At 48.1% G+C, this 19,926-nt stretch overlaps 1 protein-coding gene across 4 annotated transcripts in view; it reads right to left on the bottom strand.

The window, feature by feature from the left end:
• The window catches only part of PHLPP2 (PH domain and leucine rich repeat protein phosphatase 2), a 157,649-nt gene that overhangs the window by 20,840 nt on the left and 116,883 nt on the right, over positions 1-19,926 (bottom strand). For all 4 annotated transcript variants that reach the window (XM_043494744.1, XM_038367803.2, XM_043494746.1 and 1 more), the window contains 5 exons: positions 16,531-16,693; positions 15,558-15,688; positions 14,392-14,502; positions 13,573-13,767; positions 12,901-13,132 (listed from right to left, as the gene is read on the bottom strand). In XM_043494744.1, the coding sequence (XP_043350679.1) occupies positions 12,901-13,132; positions 13,573-13,767; positions 14,392-14,502; positions 15,558-15,688; positions 16,531-16,693 (832 nt within the window). The remainder of the gene's footprint in view (positions 1-12,900; positions 13,133-13,572; positions 13,768-14,391; positions 14,503-15,557; positions 15,689-16,530; positions 16,694-19,926) is intronic.

Here is a 19,926-nt window from a genome sequence, read left to right as displayed (position 1 = left end):
AGACACCAGTCTCAATAGTCCTGAAAGAGCCGGAGTCAATGGTGCTGCCTCGGACAGAGCTGGTGAGTTTCTAGATTTGTGATGTCTTGAACCTGCAGGACTTACCAGCAGTCTTTCTAGGAGAACTCCAAGACTTTGCCTGCTTGTCGGCATTGGAATGCTTGGAGCGCTTTGAAGAAGCTGACGGTGAGGGCAAAGAGATGTTTCTCACCAGACTTGTGCCTCGAATCAGGGACAGCTGGAAGGCACTCCTTGTGGATTCTGAACCCACTTTCTCTCCCAGTCAGGGCTCTGTTTTGACACAGGATGCATCACCTCTTTCATGAGGTGAACTTTGAGGCATAAATCCCCTCTGTTTTTAGTCCTGGTGGGGAAGGATGTACAAGTAGGGTATTTGTCTCTCATATGGCCCTCACCAAGCCAAATCAAGCAGCTCTTATCCCTGTCACAGATAGGCATAACACCCTTACATGTGGCATACTTCTTAAAACCTGGGGATTTTTGCATAATAAATTCTCCATGTAACTATTAAATGCTACCTAAACTAACTATATTACACACAAGTTTCAGAGTAGCAGCCGTGTTAGTCTGTATTCGCAAAAAGAAAAGGAGTACTTGTGGCACCTTAGAGACTAACAAATTTATTAGAGCATAAGCTTTCGTGAGCTACAGCTCACTTCATCGGATGCATTTGGTGGAAAAAACAGAGGAGAGATTTATATACACACACACAGAGAACATGAAACAATGGGTTTATCATACACACTGTAAGGAGAGTGATCACTTAAGATAAGCCATCACCAACAGCAGGGGGGGGAAGGAGGAAAACCTTTCATGGTGACAAGCAGGTAGGCTAATTCCAGCAGTTAACAAGAATATCAGAGGAACAGTGGGGGGTGGGGTGGGAGGGAGAAATACCATGGGGAAATAGTTTTACTTTGTGTAATGACTCATCCATTCCCAGTCTCTATTCAAGCCTAAGTTAATTGTATCTAGTTTGCAAATTAATTCCAATTCAGCAGTCTCTCGTTGGAGTCTGTTTTTGAAGCTTTTTTGTTGAGGTATAGCCACTCTTAGGTCTGTGATCAAGTGACCAGAGAGATTGAAGTGTTCTCCAACTGGTTTTTGAATGTTATAATTCTTGACGTCTGATTTGTGTCCATTCATTCTTTTACGTAGAGACTGTCCAGTTTGGCCAATGTACATGGCAGAGGGGCATTGCTGGCACATGATGGCATATATCACATTGGTAGATGCGCAGGTGAACGAGCCTCTGATAGTGTGGCTGATGTGATTAGGCCCTATGATGGTATCCCCTGAATAGATATGTGGACAGAGTTGGCAACGGGCTTTGTTGCAAGGATAGGTTCCTGGGTTAGTGGTTCTGTTGTGTGGTGTGTGGTTGCTGGTGAGTATTTGCTTCAGATTGGGGGGCTGTCTGTAAGCAAGGACTGGTCTGTCTCCCAAGATCTGAGAGAGCGATGGCTCGTCCTTCAGGATAGGTTGTAGATCCTTGATGATGCGTTGGAGGGGTTTTAGTTGGGGGCTGAAGGTGATGGCTAGTGGCGTTCTGTTGTTTTCTTTGTTGGGCCTGTCCTGTAGTAGGTGACTTCTGGGTACTCTTCTGGCTCTGTCAATCTGTTTCTTCACTTCAGCAGGTGGGTACTGTAGTTGTAGGAATGCATGATAGAGATCTTGTAGGTGTTTGTCTCTGTCTGAGGGGTTGGAGCAAATGCGGTTATATCGTAGCGCTTGGCTGTAGACAATGGATCGAGTGGTATGATCTGGATGAAAGCTAGAGGCATGTAGGTAGGAATAGCGGTCAGTAGGTTTCCGATATAGGGTGGTGTTTATGTGACCATCGCTTATTAGCACCGTAGTGTCCAGGAAGTGGATCTCTTGTGTGGACTGGTCCAGGCTGAGGTTGATGGTGGGATGGAAATTGTTGAAATCATGGTGGAATTCCTCAAGAGCTTCTTTTCCATGGGTCCAGATGATGAAGATGTCATCAATGTAGCGCAAGTAGAGTAGGGGCATTAGGGGACGAGAGCTGAGGAAGCGTTGTTCTAAGTCAGCCATAAAAATGTTGGCATACTGTGGGGCCATGCGGGTACCCATCGCAGTGCCGCTGATTTGAAGGTATACATTGTCACCAAATGTGAAATAGTTATGAGTCAGGACAAAGTCACAAAGTTCTGCCACCAGGTTAGCCGTGACAGTATCGGGGATACTGTTCCTGATGGCTTGTAGTCCATCTTTGTGTGGAATGTTGGTGTAGAGGGCTTCTACATCCATAGTGGCTAGGATGGTGTTTTTAGGAAGATCACCAATGGACTGTAGTTTCCTCAGGAAATCGGTGGTGTCTCGAAGATAGCTGGGAGTGCTGGTAACGAAGGGCCTGAGGAGGGAGTCTACATAGCCAGACAATCCTGCTGTCAGGGTGCCAATGCCTGAGATGATGGGGCGTCCAGGATTTCCAGGTTTATGGATCTTGGGTAGCAGATAGAATACCCCAGGTCGTGGCTCCAGGGGTGTGTCTGTGCGGATTTGTTCTTGTGCTTTTTCAGGGAGTTTCTTGAGCAAATGCTGTAGTTTCTTTTGGTAACTCTCAGTGGGATCAGAGGGTAATGGCTTGTAGAAAGTGGTGTTGGAGAGCTGCCTAGTAGCCTCTTGTTCATACTCCGACCTATTCATGATGACGACAGCACCTCCTTTGTCAGCCTTTTTGATTATGATGTCAGAGTTGTTTCTGAGGCTGTGGATGGCACTGTGTTCTGCATGGCTGAGGTTATGGGGTAAGCGATGCTGCTTTTCCACAATTTCAGCTCGTGCACGTCGGCGGAAGCAGTCTATGTAGAAATCCAGGCTGCTGTTTCGACCTTCAGGAGGAGTCCACCCAGAATCCTTCTTTTTGTAGTGTTGGCAGGAAGGTCTCTGTGGGTTAATATGTTGGTCAGAGGTGTGTTGGAAATATTCCTTGAGTCTGAGACGTCGAAAATAGGATTCTAGGTCACCACAGAACTGTATCATGTTCGTGGGGGTGGAGGGGCAAAAGGAGAGGCCCCGAGATAGGACAGATTCTTCCGCTGGGCTAAGAGTATAGTTGGATAGATTAACAATATTGCTGGGTGGGTTACGGGAACCATTGTTGTGGCCCCTTGTGGCATATAGTAGTTTAGATAGCTTAGTGTCCTTTTTCTTTTGTAGAGAATCAAAGTGTGTTTTGTAAATGGCTTGTCTAGTTTTTGTAAAGTCCAGCCACGAGGAAGTGTGTGTGGAAGGTTGGTTCTTTATGAGAGTATCCAGTTTTGAGAGCTCATTCTTAATCTTTCCCTGTTTGCTGTAGAGGATGTTGATCAGGTGGTTCCGCAGTTTCCTTGAGAGTGTGTGGCACAAGCTGTCAGCATAGTCTGTGTGGTATGTAGATTGTAATGGATTTTTTACCTTCAGTCCTTTCGGTATGATGTCCATCTGTTTGCATTTGGAGAGGAAGATGATGTCTGTCTGTATCTGTGCGAGTTTTTTCATGAAGTTGACAGATTTCCACTCTATACAGCTAAATTCAGTGCATTGCATAATCACAGGTTTCAGAGTAGCAGCCGTGTTAGTCTGTATTCGCAAAAAGAAAAGGAGTACTTGTGGCACCTTAGAGACTAACAAATTTATTAGAGCATAAGCTTTCGTGAGCTACAGCTCACTTCATCGGATGCATTTGGTGGAAAAAACAGAGGAGAGATTTATATACACACACACAGAGAACATGAAACAATGGGTTTATCATACACACTGTAAGGAGAGTGATCACTTAAGATAAGCCATCACCAACAGCAGGGGGGGGAAGGAGGATGTAGAAGCCCTCTACACCAACATTCCACACAAAGATGGACTACAAGCCATCAGGAACAGTATCCCCGATACTGTCACGGCTAACCTGGTGGCAGAACTTTGTGACTTTGTCCTGACTCATAACTATTTCACATTTGGTGACAATGTATACCTTCAAATCAGCGGCACTGCGATGGGTACCCGCATGGCCCCACAGTATGCCAACATTTTTATGGCTGACTTAGAACAACGCTTCCTCAGCTCTCGTCCCCTAATGCCCCTACTCTACTTGCGCTACATTGATGACATCTTCATCATCTGGACCCATGGAAAAGAAGCTCTTGAGGAATTCCACCATGATTTCAACAATTTCCATCCCACCATCAACCTCAGCCTGGACCAGTCCACACAAGAGATCCACTTCCTGGACACTACGGTGCTAATAAGCGATGGTCACATAAACACCACCCTATATCGGAAACCTACTGACCGCTATTCCTACCTACATGCCTCTAGCTTTCATCCAGATCATACCACTCGATCCATTGTCTACAGCCAAGCGCTACGATATAACCGCATTTGCTCCAACCCCTCAGACAGAGACAAACACCTACAAGATCTCCATCATGCATTCCTACAACTACAATACCCACCTGCTGAAGTGAAGAAACAGATTGACAGAGCCAGAAGAGTACCCAGAAGTCACCTACTACAGGACAGGCCCAACAAAGAAAACAACAGAACGCCACTAGCCATCACCTTCAGCCCCCAACTAAAACCCCTCCAACGCATCATCAAGGATCTACAACCTATCCTGAAGGACGAGCCATCGCTCTCTCAGATCTTGGGAGACAGACCAGTCCTTGCTTACAGACAGCCCCCCAATCTGAAGCAAATACTCACCAGCAACCACACACCACACAACAGAACCACTAACCCAGGAACCTATCCTTGCAACAAAGCCCGTTGCCAACTCTGTCCACATATCTATTCAGGGGATACCATCATAGGGCCTAATCACATCAGCCACACTATCAGAGGCTCGTTCACCTGCGCATCTACCAATGTGATATATGCCATCATGTGCCAGCAATGCCCCTCTGCCATGTACATTGGCCAAACTGGACAGTCTCTACGTAAAAGAATGAATGGACACAAATCAGACGTCAAGAATTATAACATTCAAAAACCAGTTGGAGAACACTTCAATCTCTCTGGTCACTTGATCACAGACCTAAGAGTGGCTATACTTCAACAAAAAAGCTTCAAAAACAGACTCCAACGAGAGACTGCTGAATTGGAATTAATTTGCAAACTAGATACAATTAACTTAGGCTTGAATAGAGACTGGGAATGGATGAGTCATTACACAAAGTAAAACTATTTCCCCATGGTATTTCTCCCTCCCACCCCACCCCCCACTGTTCCTCTGATATTTTTGTTAACTGCTGGAATTAGCCTACCTGCTTGTCACCATGAAAGGTTTTCCTCCTTCCCCCCCCTGCTGTTGGTGATGGCTTATCTTAAGTGATCACTCTCCTTACAGTGTGTATGATAAACCCATTGTTTCATGTTCTCTGTGTGTGTGTATATAAATCTCTCCTCTGTTTTTTCCACCAAATGCATCCGATGAAGTGAGCTGTAGCTCACGAAAGCTTATGCTCTAATAAATTTGTTAGTCTCTAAGGTGCCACAAGTACTCCTTTTCTTTTATATTACACACAATACTACTGTAACAATACACACTAAACGAGTTCTGAAACGCTGGCTAACTGAAGCAAATGCAATGGGGAGCACAACTTCTTGCCATCTGCAATATGAAGGAACTGAGAGGGAGGGGGGCAGACCCACCCCTTTATGCTCTTGTCTGAGAACACAAGGAGAGCAGAGGCCACCTAGGGGAACATATATGTGCATAGTCATTTGAAGGAGAACTAAAAGTTCATGTATACAAGCCCTGACATGTCTGCAAGACACCTGACTTGGTACCCCACAACATTTTGAAAAAACTAGAATACAAAATCAACATGGCATACATTAAATGAATCAAAAACTGGCGATAGGTCTCAAAACATAATTGTAAACAGGAAACCATAACTAAGCAGCTGTGTTTTAGTGGGGTTCTGCAGGGATTGGCTCTTGGCCCTACTCTATTTGACATTTTTATCAATGACCTACAAAAAAAAGAAATCATTACTGATAAAAGTTTGCAGATGACACAAAGATTGGGGAGTCATAAATAATGAAGAGAACAGGTCACTGATACAGAATAATCTAGATAGCTTCATAAGATGGGCGCAAGCAAACAACATACATTTGACCAGAAGCAAAGCGTGGGGGCACACAGAGTCATATGCCCCCCAGATTTCTACCAGGGTTGGAGTTAGGATGAGCACAGCTGAGGGTAATATGCCTGGGAAAGGCACAGGCACCACGCACCTGCTGAGCCCTGCTAGAAGGGTCCCAGAGCAGGGAAGAGAGATGGGACTGGCAGTGCAGCTTCACCAGACGGGGCACAGGGAAGCCCATTGAGTCTCATGTCTTCCTCACCTGCAACCACAGTTACCTGCTTGGCAGTAGGTGTCTGGAGGCCACTGGCCTGTGCTACGCCCATGGCAGGGAGGCAATGGAGGAAGTGGGGAAGGAGCTGTGAGGGGTGTGGGGACAAGGTGGTGCTGGCTTGGTGTGGGAGGCCCGGGCAGGGGAGTGGGAAAGGGGACAGAGATGACATGTGGGGTGGTCACATGCCCCACCCCCTTAAATAGTGCACCCCATCAAGAGTTGCGTGTCGCCTCTGCATTTGACCACACTTAAACACAGTCATACATCTACAAACACAGAATGCAAGCCATACTGACAGGATGAGGATTCTATCCTGCAAAGCAGTAACTCTGAAAAAGATTTGGGATCATGGTAGATAATCAGCTGTACATGAGCTCCCCATGTGATGCTGTTTTCAAATGGGCTAATGCAATAATTAGATGTATAAACAGGGGAATATCAAGCAGGAGTAAGGAAATTGTATTACCTCAGTATTTGGCACATGTGCAACCATTGCTGGAATACTGTGTCCAGTTCTGCTGTCCACAGTTCAAGAAGGATGTTGATCAGTTGAAGAGGGTTCAGAGAAGAGCCATGAGAATGATTAAAAAAATGAGAAAATCTGTCTTATAGTGACAGACTCAAGGAGCTCAATCTGTTTAGCTTAAAGAGAAGGTTAAGGGATGACTTGGTCACAGTCTATATGTGCCTATACAGATAAGAAAATTTGATAACAGAGGGTTCTTCAGTCTAGGAGAGAAATATAACAGTATTCAACAGTTGGAAGTTGAGCTAGACATATTTAGGCTGGAAATGAGGCTTATATTTATAGGCAAAGTGAGGTTACTTAACCATTGGAACAATTTATCTACAGTTGTGGTGGATTTTCCATCACTGGTAATTTTTAAATCAAGATTGGATGTTTTTCTAAGAAATATGCTTTAGTGCAAACAGGAAATAATTCAGCATAGTCTGATGGCCTGAGTTATGCAGTTATGCAGACTAGATGATTACAGTGGTCCCTTATACCTGCTCCTGCATTTTCACTCCATGCATCTGATGAAGTGGATTCTAACCCATGAAAGCTTATGCCCAAATAAATTAGTTAGTCTCTAAGGTGCCACAAGGACTCCTCATTATTTTTGCTGATACACGGCTACCACTCTGAAACCTTCTGGCTTTATAATCTATTAGTGTATACCTATCGGGTGGATGGTTTGTGGTCTATGGGAAGTGGGTCTCAGTCCCGCTCCTAGCAGACCATTATACATAGTGTGACAATTTCCTGCAATATCCTTAATACTTTATTCTATGACGTTTACGTATTATTGTGGGCTGGAACTGTACGTCACCTCTTGCGGGGGGGGGGAGGAGAAGATGTGACAGATGCAAAACCTGGGAGCTCAAAGACTATATTGAAATGTGCCAGACAAGTATGGACTTTTGGGACAGTAAGTGTTAAGTGACTTTTTTGTGGAATCCTTAGAGAGAAGTTAATGCAAAGTCCCCAACTCTGGATAGACAAAAACCCAGCTTTTTGAAGCTACACCCTGAGAAGATGGTCATTATCTGCTGACTACCTTTCATAGAAGGCCAAGATCAAAGCCCAGAGATGTATAAAGAAACAGCTGCCTTTTTTCTGGTTCCAGATCTAAAAGGGATGAATATGTAACCATGGGGGAAACCCAATGATGGGTTTTGAAGAACCGAGACTTACCAAGACCCCAAGTTAGAGTTGGGGTGACCTCTGTTAGCATGCAAAAGTTAGGACAGGTTGCACCACCAAGTGAGGGAGACCAGGATGGAAGCGGGGGAAGAGAACCAGCTTGGAGAGAGGGTCCCTCTGTGTGTTGTAAGTCAACTGGAGCCAGAGTTGGAGGCAGTGCATGTAAAGGTGTGTGAAGGGTGTCACCATGGTGCAGGTCACCATGTAGCTAAAGAGCGAGAGGCACTGTCGGAGGCACGTGTGAGGTCAATGGCAAATGCGCGCAATGAGAGTGGTGAGGGCAGCGAAAGGCATGGACCGTGACAGAATTGAGATGCCCCTATGAAGATGAGGTTGTGAGTGGGAGTAAGTATTGATTTGTCTTCATTGATGCAGATGCTGAGCTTGTCCAGTTTGGACAATGGCAAGGAGACGAGTGCATGAGAATGCAACGAGAAGCCAAACGTCGAGATAGGGAGAGAGGGAATGTCCCAGGTGGCACACATAATGCTGCTACGATGACGAAGACCTTGGTGAAGACTTGGGGGGGCAGTAGCTATAGGAAGGGCTCTTAACTGGTAGTGTGAATTGTCTACCATGAAGCAGAGAAATTTACGGTGGGCAGGATGAATGTCGATATGAAAACAGGTATCCTTCATATTAAAAGCTGCGAACCAGGCTCCCCTGGCAAGACACAGAAGTATCAGGGGAAGAACTAGATAAGTTCATGGAGGATGGGTCCATCAATGGCTATTAGCCAGGATGGGCAGGGATGGTGTCCCTAGCCTCTCTTTGACAGAAGCTAGGAATGGGAGACAGGGAATGGATCATTTGATGATTATGTGTTCTGTTCATTCCCTCTGGGGCACCTGGCATTGGAAGACAGGAAACAGGGCTAGATGGACCTTTGGTCTGACCCAGTATGGCCATTCTTATGTGTCCATCCAGAAGCGGAACTTGCGGATAAATCTGTTGAGTAAGCAGAGCTCCAGAATAGGGCTGTGTGACAGACCTTCTTCTCCACCTCAGTGGGTCCCATGCTTCCGTTTAACGGTGGGCTGGGGTATTCCTCTTTCCCTCAGAATTTTCCCCATGCCCCTGGGCTTGCTGTTCACATCCTGCCAGAGCAGGGTTCCCCTCTGGCCTCCTTGATGGGGGGAGGGGAAGAGGAGCCTCTCAGTTTCTGGTAGCCCCTGCGGGTGTGGTGGCAACAGACCAGACACCTGGTTCAGTCTCTCCCCTCTGGCGGAGTCTCTTCCCTCAGACCTCGGGGGCCCAGAAGGGCCATCCGCCCCATTGGGCAGGGATTCTCCCACTCTTTGCCTCTGTACCTGCGTGGTTTCTTTCCTGGTGCTTGTCAGTGTCTGCACCATCCAGCTCTCCAGTAGCTCGCCTTCCTCCCACAGCTCCTATCGCACACCCCTATCTGGCTGGAGGGGCGGCTCTTAACAGGTTCTGGGTAGGCCCTTGATCGACCCCAGGTGTCCTAATTAACTTAGAGTAACCCCTGTTCAGCTACCAAAAGAAAACGGACCTGCTTATCCTGGGGCTAACATACCTGCCTCTCCTGTAGCGGTCTGGTCTGACCCAGTTACAGCAGATACCACCCCTTTCTTCGGTATGAGGAAATAGGCGGAGTAAAAGCCATGGCTACTATAGCATTGTGGTACTGGCTCTATGGCGCCCTTGTGGAGGAGGGCGTCCACTTCCTGTTGGAGGAGGTAGTATGGGGAGGGGTCCAAAGGGTGATCATGGGGAGGGTGGCGAGGAGGGAAAGAAAGAACTCTATTAGGTAGCTGTGGCGAATGACATCTAGCACCCATTTGTCGGTAGTAATCTTGCCCAGCTGCAGGCGAATAGGGCAAGGCTGTCGCCGAAGATGATGTGGAGTATAACCAGCGGAATGGAGGAAGGTTCGTGGTTCTCTGCGAAGGAGTCAAAAGGTGAGTCTGGGGGTACAGTAGGTGAACATGGAGGCAGCCGAGTTAGAGGCAAAAGATTGTTGCAGGCATTGAGAGCATGGACAGCGATGGGGTAGTTCAGGCTGGCACTGTGGATAAGGCTGGTAAGTTTGTTGGGGGCAGGGGCAGAAGGAGGACCAGTTTTGTCAATGAGTTGGGGCCAGGGTGTAGAGGCCCAGGGATTGGAGGGTGGCTCTGGGTCTTTCAGGGAGTGAAGGGACTCGTCCCTCCTGTCGCTGAAAAGTTTGTTGTTACCAAAGGGGAGATCTTCAACAGTTGTCCGGACCTCCTTCTGGGGGCTGCAATTCAGCCATGAGTCATGGTGGAGCACTATCACAGAGGCCAGCGATCCGGGAGGTGGTATCTGCAGTGTTCATTGCAGCTTGAAGTGCGACTTTAGTGACCAACATGTCCTCGTCTATGAGCGACTGAAAGTCCTGTTGCTTGTCTGGGGGAAGAAAGTCCCTGAATTGTGCCAGTTTGGCATAGGAGCGGGAGTCATATTTGGCCAGAATGGCTTGGTAACTGGCTATACAAAATTGGAGGCCCGCAGAGGAGTAAACCTTACGCTCGACAAGGCCAAGCTTTTTGCCTGCCTAGTCGGGGAAGGATGGGGAGTGGAGCGAAGGTATTGGTGGGCATGCTCCATAGCTGCCTGGAATACCAGGGAATTTGGAGCAGGGTGCTGGAAAAGAAAGTCCATACCCTTGGCCGGCATGAAATAGCAGCATTCAGCTCGCATTGGAATAGACATACAGGAAGCTGGTGTGTGCCCAACTGCTTGGGCAGGTTGAAGGATGGCATTAGGGCAGTACGAGTGGGGCTTGGAGGCTGCAGAATATCCATGAACTGGTCTTGAGGATCCTGCATGTCCTCCACAGGAAGTTTGAGGGCAGTGGCCATACGATGAAGGAGGGCTTGATACTGAGCCTGATCATCTGGAGGTGAGAGACAGAGGGATGGGCACATCATCAGGAGAGGAGGCAGCGCCAGTGGAGACTGGTGGGGCCAACTGTTCCAGCAGTGCCAATGGTGCAAGTGGATCTGGCGGAACAGGGGCATCCAAAGGGGAGTCATAGGCGGTGGTAGCAGATGGAGAGTAGTGGCAGTGCATACAATGCGCTATGGATCCCAAGCTGCTCAATAGGGCCAAGCATAAGGGTCGCTCGGAACTGGTGGTCCCTTCGGGTAGGTGAACTACGGATCGGCAAAGTGTCCGAGACCATCAGAGCAGCGGGAAGCAATGGAGGGCGGTTCATCAATAAGAGAGGCCCCTCAAGTAGGAATGGAGGACCGTGGGTGGTCGGCAGTGCGGCAGAGAGCTAGCAAATGGCAGCATCAGCTCAGTCGTAGGAGTCAAGGGAGACAGGCATCCTGGGATGCATCGGATCAGGCAGATGGTCCCAGCAGACTGGATGGCAGTGGAGGTGAAGGCTGCAGGACTGGTACTGGGGCCGACGTCGTCATTGCTGGAGCATGGCGTTGGGATTTATGCTCAGAATGAGACTTCTTCGCGGGGGAGCCTCATCTTTGGTGTGAGACTTCTCACCTGACCTGCCACGGCTTGGGCAGGAAATGCTGTGCTTGTGCCCATGGTGTGCTTTTTATGCACTCAGTGCTTAGTTGGATGTTGCAGTGCCACTGGTGCCGGGCAGGATGGACTGGGAGTAAGGCTGGCCACTGGTGCAGAGCCGCTATCCAACAGATACACTGGTGCTAGTTTCTGTGGTGCACGAAGGCACATAGTCTCCTCCATCAGGAATTTATGGAGGCAAATCTCATAAGCTTCCTGAATTTGGGGTGGGCAGGAGCAGCAGATAAAGCAGCGTGCAGCGATGTGAGCTTTGTCAACACAGTATAGTACCGTTCATGTTCTTTAATCACTGAGAACGAGCGAGGGAAGGAAGCACAGTACTCAAACCCTGCTTGTCTGGGCATAGTGCCCTGGCTGGGAAGAGAGTCCCACCAAGGGGAAAGTCTTGGATTTTTATTCCTAACTAACAACTGACTACTAACAACTAAGAGACAGGAAAAACAAAGATGGACAACTACTCTATGAATAACTATATACCGCAAGAACTATAGAACTCGAAACAAGCTTACGATCCCCGAGGAATGGGGGTTCTGACTCTGGCCATGCGGCGGTAATAGGGCACTGGAGCGGCATTGATCCGCACAGCTTCTTAAAGCCTTGGACACACCACGCGGTTGACACACATTCGGGTTGACAGACACTACTATGAGCAGTTCCAGCTCCAGCACATGGCACGCATATGCACCCGTGATTGGAATCCACATAGGGACCGTCACTCAAAGAAGAATAGATGTTTCAGAATAAGATGCGACCCCTCTTCCCACACGCACATAATATAGTCAGTCAGAGCCCTTCTGCACTAGATTCAAATCACCCTAACGTTTAGCCCAGAAAATGACCATTTTAAAATCCATCCCCATCCATGTGGCCCCATGCTAGAGGGAGTGAAAAGCTGAAATAGCTCATTTGTTTCACTAAGTGAATGACCCTTTGCTTAGGTCAGGATCTTCACCATGAGCTTCATGGAGACAACGCACATCAGCTGGCAGTTTGTTCTGGCATGTGGGGTTTTAGATATGCCGGCTTCCCATACCTATCCCTCACCCTCCCAGATATGCCCAGCTGTCTGTTCAGCATGGCATTTCAAGACCGCTCAATGCTAAATGTCCCATCAGCAGCAGGAGCAGAGCTGGGAAGCAGCAGAGACAAAAGAGATGCAAATATTTATCTCTGTAGACTCTGCTGTGATGTCCTCTGCAGCAGGTTAGAGCCTGGTGCTGTTATTAAACCCATATTGCAGGATGAAAGCTGAGCTGCAGAAAAGCAGAACTGACCTCTGTTATGATGGCTTTTTGCTCCTTGACTCTCCTGGCCTCCTCAGGATATTGTTCCAGGCTGAAGACTTTGGAAAGGAGTAAGGGTTTTCCACTGCGGCACAGAATGGCTTGGCATGTGCCCACATTGGCCAATGTCAGAGTGAAGCTGCCAGCCAGGTCGGTAGCATCATGTCGAATATAGCAGAGGACAGCAGAGGAGCCCAGCTTCTGGCCAGCCATCCCCAACTTCCTATTGGAAAGAAGAGACAGTATGAAAAGAACACAGCTTCCAATGACAGGTACTTAACAAACAGGCTTATGTCTCTCCTTCATACACAGAGTGCTAGGTATCAGAGTGATGTATATATCCATGACCCCAAACCCATTGGGAGAGATGCAGCTGAACACCCTGCAGAGACCATCCACACTTGATCCTGCATCAACAAGTGAGATTCCCTCTCTCCCATTGATGCAAGAAGGCCCCCTCTCCCTCAACAAACAAGCCACCCACTTGAGCCTCCTCCCCACATTTCTCACCCATTTATCAAACTGCAGGAACAAACAAATCCTTGCTCACAGGTGCAGCCTCCCTACCCTGCACTGGGAGAGGATCTCTCCTGTGCCCTTCTCACATCTCCATGCATCAGTCTGACTAGTTTCAACATGTGCCCCCAGCACCTGCTGGCCTACCTGTGGGAGACCAGGAAGGTGTTAGACATGAACACAGAGTCTATGTTCGACTGCTGCACCTCCTCCAGTAGTACATCTGCCATAGTGCATTGCAGGAGACGGGGCAGCTCCTCATTCCTGTCACCATCGAACATGCCATACACAGCTTCCACACTGTCTGCAAAGCTCCCCAAAGCCAGGGCTGACACACAGAGCCTATAGGGGGAGGGTAAAAGCAGCTTGAGGTACTTATGAGGTACTTATATGGCCTCATTACCATAGTATCTGAGTGACTCACAATCTCCAAACTATTTCTCCTCACATACCCCTGTGAAGTAGGGCAGTGCTATTATCTCATTGTACATATTGGCAACTGAGGCAAAGAGGGGCTAAGTGACCTGCCCAAGGTCACATACAAAATGTGCGATGGAGCTGGGACATAAATTCAGGTTTCTCAAGTTCAAGGCTAGTGCCCAGACCAATGGGGCCATCCTTCCTCACCAGCATAGGGGGAACATGCAGAGCCTGCATGGGGAGTGCAGAGGTAGTTCTGCCTAGTGGTTTCTGTGTGCACACACACACACATGGGGAGAGCAAAAGCAGCTCTACCCAGGGATGGGGGGCAGAGGCCCTCAGTGTCCCAGAGCATGTGGACTTTAGTCAAGGAAGAGAGTGGGGAAGGGAGGTCCCAGTTGTCAGGAGAAGGCTGGCTAGCTCCCGAGGACAGCAGGGTTTGATTGGCTTGATGGTCATTCAGCAGTGTATGCTGCCCCTTGCCCAAGAACAGAGTGGGTGTCTCAGGATCCATGTGTGAGCCCCACATCAGGCAATAATACTCACTTATTCCTCTGGCCAGCCATCTCGGCTAACCCATGATTCCAGAGCGTAGAGGAGAGTACTGAGTCTGCTGTGAGGGAGGGCTTGGCATCAATCTTCAGGGTGGAAATGTGACTACAGAGAGAGCATCACAAAGGTCATTCTGCTCCCACAGACTGCACAACAGCCTGGGGCATCTCCATATAAGCATTAGGGGTAAAGGCCAGTTCACCCTACCAATCTAGAGTTCCTAAAAAGCAGCCCCTTGGAAGAAGCTGAGCCCAGGAAAGGAGATTAAGGACAAAGCCTTCCATGGGCTGTTGTTATGTATCTACAAGGTGCCAACCAAGAGATTCTTTGCCTAACAGTTCTATGCTGATGTAGAGCCAGCATCTGCAATTTGACTGCTGCAAGACAGACAGCATTAGTCAGTCATGGATGAATGATTGTGGGAAGGGGATGTTAAGGACTTTTGCTGTGCTCAGTGACCCAGTCAACACATTACTTCCACCTCTGGTACATGCTTCACAGATAAAAATTTACACCTTATTTCCAATCTGAATTTGTCTAGCCTCAACTTTCAATAATTGGATCTTGTTATATATTTGTCTACTAGACTGAAGAGCTCATTATCAAATTTGTGTTCCTCGTATAGGTACTTTGAGACTGATCAAATAACCCTTAACCTTCTCTTTGTTAAGCTAAATAGATTGAGCTCCCTGAGTCTATCTCTATAAGGTATATTATCTAATTCGTCAATCATCTCATGGCTCTTCTCCGAACCCTCTCTAATTTATCAACATCCTTCTTCAGTTGTGGACACCAGAACTGAACACTATTGCTGAAGAGGTCGCACCAGTGCCAATTACAGAGGTAAAACAACCTCTCTACTCCTACTTGAGGTTCCTGTTTATATATCCAAGGATTGCATTAGCCCTTTTTGGCCACAGAATTGCATTGGGAGCTCATGTTCAGCTGCTTATCCACCATGATCCTTCAAGTCTTTTTCAGAGTCATGGCTTCCCAGGATAGAGTTCTCCATCTTGCATGGATGGCATGCATTCTGTGTTCCTAGACATATGACTTTCCATTTGTCTGTATTAAAATGCATCTTGTGTGCTTGTGCCCAGCTTGATAAGCCCTTCCCAGAGAGCTTCTTGCTTCATTGGCCTAGCAGCCCTGCAACTCACCTGAAGATGTCCAGGGTCTTGTGTTCTAGCACCAGGTTTGTGTTTCCAGTCAGGTCCAGCTCCTGCAAGGTAGCTGGCAGCACCTCAGGGATCACGATTTCTGTTAGTTCATTGCAGCTCAAGTCTACAAACTGCAGAATAGAGAAAGCATAACAGAGAGGGATCCCTTCCCTGCAACCCCCAAGGGCTTCATCACTACATTTCCCTTCCATATGTCTGCTCACCCCCACCTTCCAGCACCCCATCGGTACATTCCCCACCCCATTTTGGATCTCTCTCCAACCCCCAGAGGCCCTGCTGCTATATCCTCAACTCCATATTATAAGGGGAGTGTAATATCTTCAGGGGGATAGCCTCTCTCAGTTCTGGGTCACAGATCACTAGTTATTTGCCTTATCGGCTTCTAAGTCTCTTTTCAACTGGTAGGTCAGGCCTATCAGTTCCATTTTCAAGACATATTTCTGGGAGCTAATTGGCAGTGGGGTGGGGAATGTAGTGATGGAACCCACCACCAAGTGCAGATCAGTAATGGGACTGAGTTGGGAATATAGTGACAGGGCTCTTAGGAGTTTGGGGAGATCCTAAATGGGATGGAGAATGTAGTGACAGGGCCCCACGGGGATGGTGGTCAGAGGTGGTGGGAAATGTAGTGATTGGGCCCCATACAGATATGTGCAGAATACTCTCAGCTGGACTTGGGTGTTTAGTTCTGCTCCTGCTGTCTCATAAATTATATAAATAGAGGGGTTTCAGAGATGGACAATGAATATGAAAGAGGGAATGAAAAGTCTGTGACTGTTTAATTTAGAGAGGAAACAAACAAGAAGGAACAGAATAGATACAGGATGCACATATTATACCCTCTATGGAACCTGCATCTCTAACGCTGGAGCCTGCAGTTCCTCTCCCAGGAATTCCATTGTTATCCCTCCAACCCAGCTATTTCCTGAAGCCTTTCACCCTTCAGGGATACCTGAATACAAGGTAGGTACAGGATCTCTGGGAAGATACTGATCTCATTTGAGTGTGCAATAAGTGTGTGCAGCTGCTTGCAGTTTGCGATCGTTGTAGGAATCGTCTTCAGCTTGTTGCCACTCAGGTTCAGCTCTTCTAGCTGCTCCAGCTTGCTCAGTTTGCTGAAGGGGAAACCCAAAGTAGCACATCTCATGAGCCAGAACCTCCCACCATCAGAATTCATAGGCACAGGACCCAAAGAGTTAATCTGCTCCCTGGACAGGAGAATCTAGAGAAGCAGCCGAAGGAAAGGTTCAGCTGCTTACTAGCTGTGTTTCTGATTTATGGATAGGAGACAGCCAGCAATTCCAAGGAAACATGGTAGTGAGAACAGGGACTGTAAGGCCAGGATTTGCCCAGTGGTCTGATTTCTTTGCTCCTGGCTCCTACATGCATGAAAGCAGAAGAGAAACTCATCACAGGCAACTCTGCAGGACCAGAGAACTTGTACCCGTGAGTTTCAAGGGAATTGACTGAGAAGCTATATGGGTCACTGAGTGTAGATATTTAACAAATCTTGGAATGCTGAGGAAGTCCCAGATGACTGGAAATAAGCTAATGTTTTTAATAAGGATAAATGGCATGACCCATGAAACAATAGGTTGATTAGCTTGACACTACCCTAGGCAAAATCATGGAAAGGCCAATATAGGATGCAATCAATAAAGAATTAAATGATAGTAGCATAATTAATGCCAATTGACATGGTTTTATGGAAATAGGTCTTGTCAAACAAACTGGATACAGTTTTTTAATGAGATTACAAGTTTGGATAACATAGATAAATGTGTTGACATAATAGACTTCTCTAAGACATTGTATACACAACATTCTGATTAACAAGTTAACAGATTAAATGCATTAAAAATGGCTAACTGATAAATCACCAAAAATAAATCTAAATGGGGAATCATCATCCAATAGGGGCTTTTTTAGTTGGATCCTGCAGGGTCTGTTGATGGCCCAATGCTATTCAATACTGTTATCAATGATCTGGAAGAAAATAAAGACTCGCTTATAGTAGCATTTGCAGATGACACAAAATTGGTGGAGTAGTAAATAGTGATAAGGATGAGTCAGTTCTAGAGATCAACCTGGATCACATGGTACACTGGGCTTATTGAAGTGCATGTTGTTCAAATACAACCAAATGCAAGGTCATACACCAACAAAGAACACAAGTCACACTTACAGGATGGGGATCTGCTTTCTGGAAAGTAGTGACTCTGAAAAGGATTTAAGGGTCACGGTAAATAACCACCTGAACAGGAGATGCCAATTCCAATTCTATAGTTGAGAGGGGCAACTTGATCCTTGGCTGTATAAGCTGGGAATATCAGGAAGAAATAGGGAGGTGGTATCCCCTCTGCTTACAGCCTTAGTGAGCCAATTATTGGGATAGTGTGTCCAGTTCTGATGTTCACACTTCAAAAAGGATATTAAAAAACTGGAAAGGGTTCAGAAAAGAGACAACCAAATGATCTGAGGTCAATCTATTTAGTTTATTGAAAAAACAGTTACTTACTTTCTTGTAACTGTTGTTCTTCGAGATGTGTTGTTCATGTCCATTCCACATTAGGTTTGCGCGTGCCGCGTGCTCAAGTGTCAGAAACTTTTTCCCTTAGCGGCTCCTGTCGGGCCGGTGGGACCCCCCCTAGTGGCACCACTGCGCAGTGCATATATACCCCTGCCGGCCCGACCCCCTCCAGTTCCCGCTTGCCGGCGACTCCGACAGAGGGGTAGGAGGGTGGGTGGTTGAATGGACATGAACAACACATCTCAAAGAACAACCATTACAAGAAAGTAAGTAACCGTTTTTTCTTCTTCGAGTGCTTGTTCACGTCCATTCCACATTAGGTGAATTACAAGCTTACCTCTGGAATAGGGTAGGAGTCATGGAACAACTGCTCGGAGGACCGCTCTGCCAACCGCTGAGTCCTCTCTGGCCTGCTGGTTGACCACATAGTGGGTCGTGAAGGTGTGCACCGAGGACCAGTCTTAGGGCCCCCTCCACGGTGGTCTGCAAAGTGTCTAGGTGCTGCCCCACTGGCAGATGATCCTCTTCTTCTCCTCCTCGGGCTTCAGCAGCTCCAGGCAGCGGCCTCTGCAGTAGCAGCAGCTCCAGGAACTCCAGGTGGTGATCCAGGCAGGCAGAAAAGACCCCTCTCAGGTGGTTGTGGTGGTGGTGGTGGTATCCACAACAGCAGCGGCTGGGGTCCCTCACTCCTCCTCTCTGGGGAGTGGGCTAGCAGCCCCCTCCCCACCCCAGGGCTGCAGTTGGAGCAGTAGCAGCACCCAAGAGTGGGGGGTCCAGCAGCCAGGTAGCAGAGAACGGGGGGGTGGTGTCTGGCCCAGCCAGGGGAGCAGCTGGAGCAGCAGGGAGAGCTTAGGGCCTAGCAGCAGCAGGAGTAGCAGCTTCCCACCTCCCTCCAAGCTAGAAGGCTATGGGAGAGCCGTCTTATTGGGATCCGGGAAGTGGGCGGGCGAGGCCCGTCCTCAGCTAAAGGATCCCCCCCAGCCTAAAAGGGGGATCCACAGGACCTAGATGCCCAAAAAATTCCGGGGGACAACTAATAAAATAACAGGGACAGGTGTGCGGTCAAAGGGTCAAAAGAAGGGAACCGGACGGGGACACCGAGCAGAGAACCCCGGACAGCGCCCACTGCTCCTCAAAGGCGTCAAGGGAGTCAGAGGATGCCGCCCAGAGGAACTCTGCCCGGATACGTGAACGGACCGAGGATCGGAAATAGGCCCTACAGTCACAGGAGACTCCATCGGCCAACCTCCTCACTCTGGTTTTGTAGATGGCCATTTTAGCTAGGGCCAGGAGGAGGTTGACCAGGAGATCCCGTGACTTTGTGGGGCCACGGATAGGGAGTGCATAAATGAGAAGGTGAGGGGAGAAGTGCAACCAAAAACGTAATAAGATATTGGTGAGGAGCCGGAATAGGGGCTGCAGCCTGGCACACTCCAGGTAGACATGTGCCAGGGTATCCCTCACGCCGCAAAAGGGGCAAGTGTCTGGGATTGTGGTGAACCGCGCCAAGTACACGCCCGTGCTCACGGCTCTGTGAAGGAGCTGCCAATTGATATCCCCGGCGGGCTTTGGGACTAAGATGGAATATAGGCTGGCCCACCGGGGCTCCTCACCCTCCAAAGGTGGCAGGAGGTCCCGCCATTTTGTATCGGGGCGGGACACGAGGGTACGGGCGTGAAGGGTGTGGAGCACGAGCGTGTAGAGATGTTTTCTTGGCGCGGTTTGAAAACAGACCGGCTGCATCTCGTGCAGCCGGCTTCTAGTGAAGGGGTGAAGGGATCGGTTGGGTCCACGGGGCAGGGGTCCAATTAAAAGGTC

The sequence above is a fragment of the Dermochelys coriacea genome, chromosome 12, assembly GCF_009764565.3.
Source record: "Dermochelys coriacea isolate rDerCor1 chromosome 12, rDerCor1.pri.v4, whole genome shotgun sequence".
Classification (NCBI taxonomy): domain Eukaryota; kingdom Metazoa; phylum Chordata; order Testudines; family Dermochelyidae; genus Dermochelys; species Dermochelys coriacea.
Note: the sequence above shows the minus strand (reverse complement) of the source record. Positions and strands in the feature narration are given on the sequence as shown.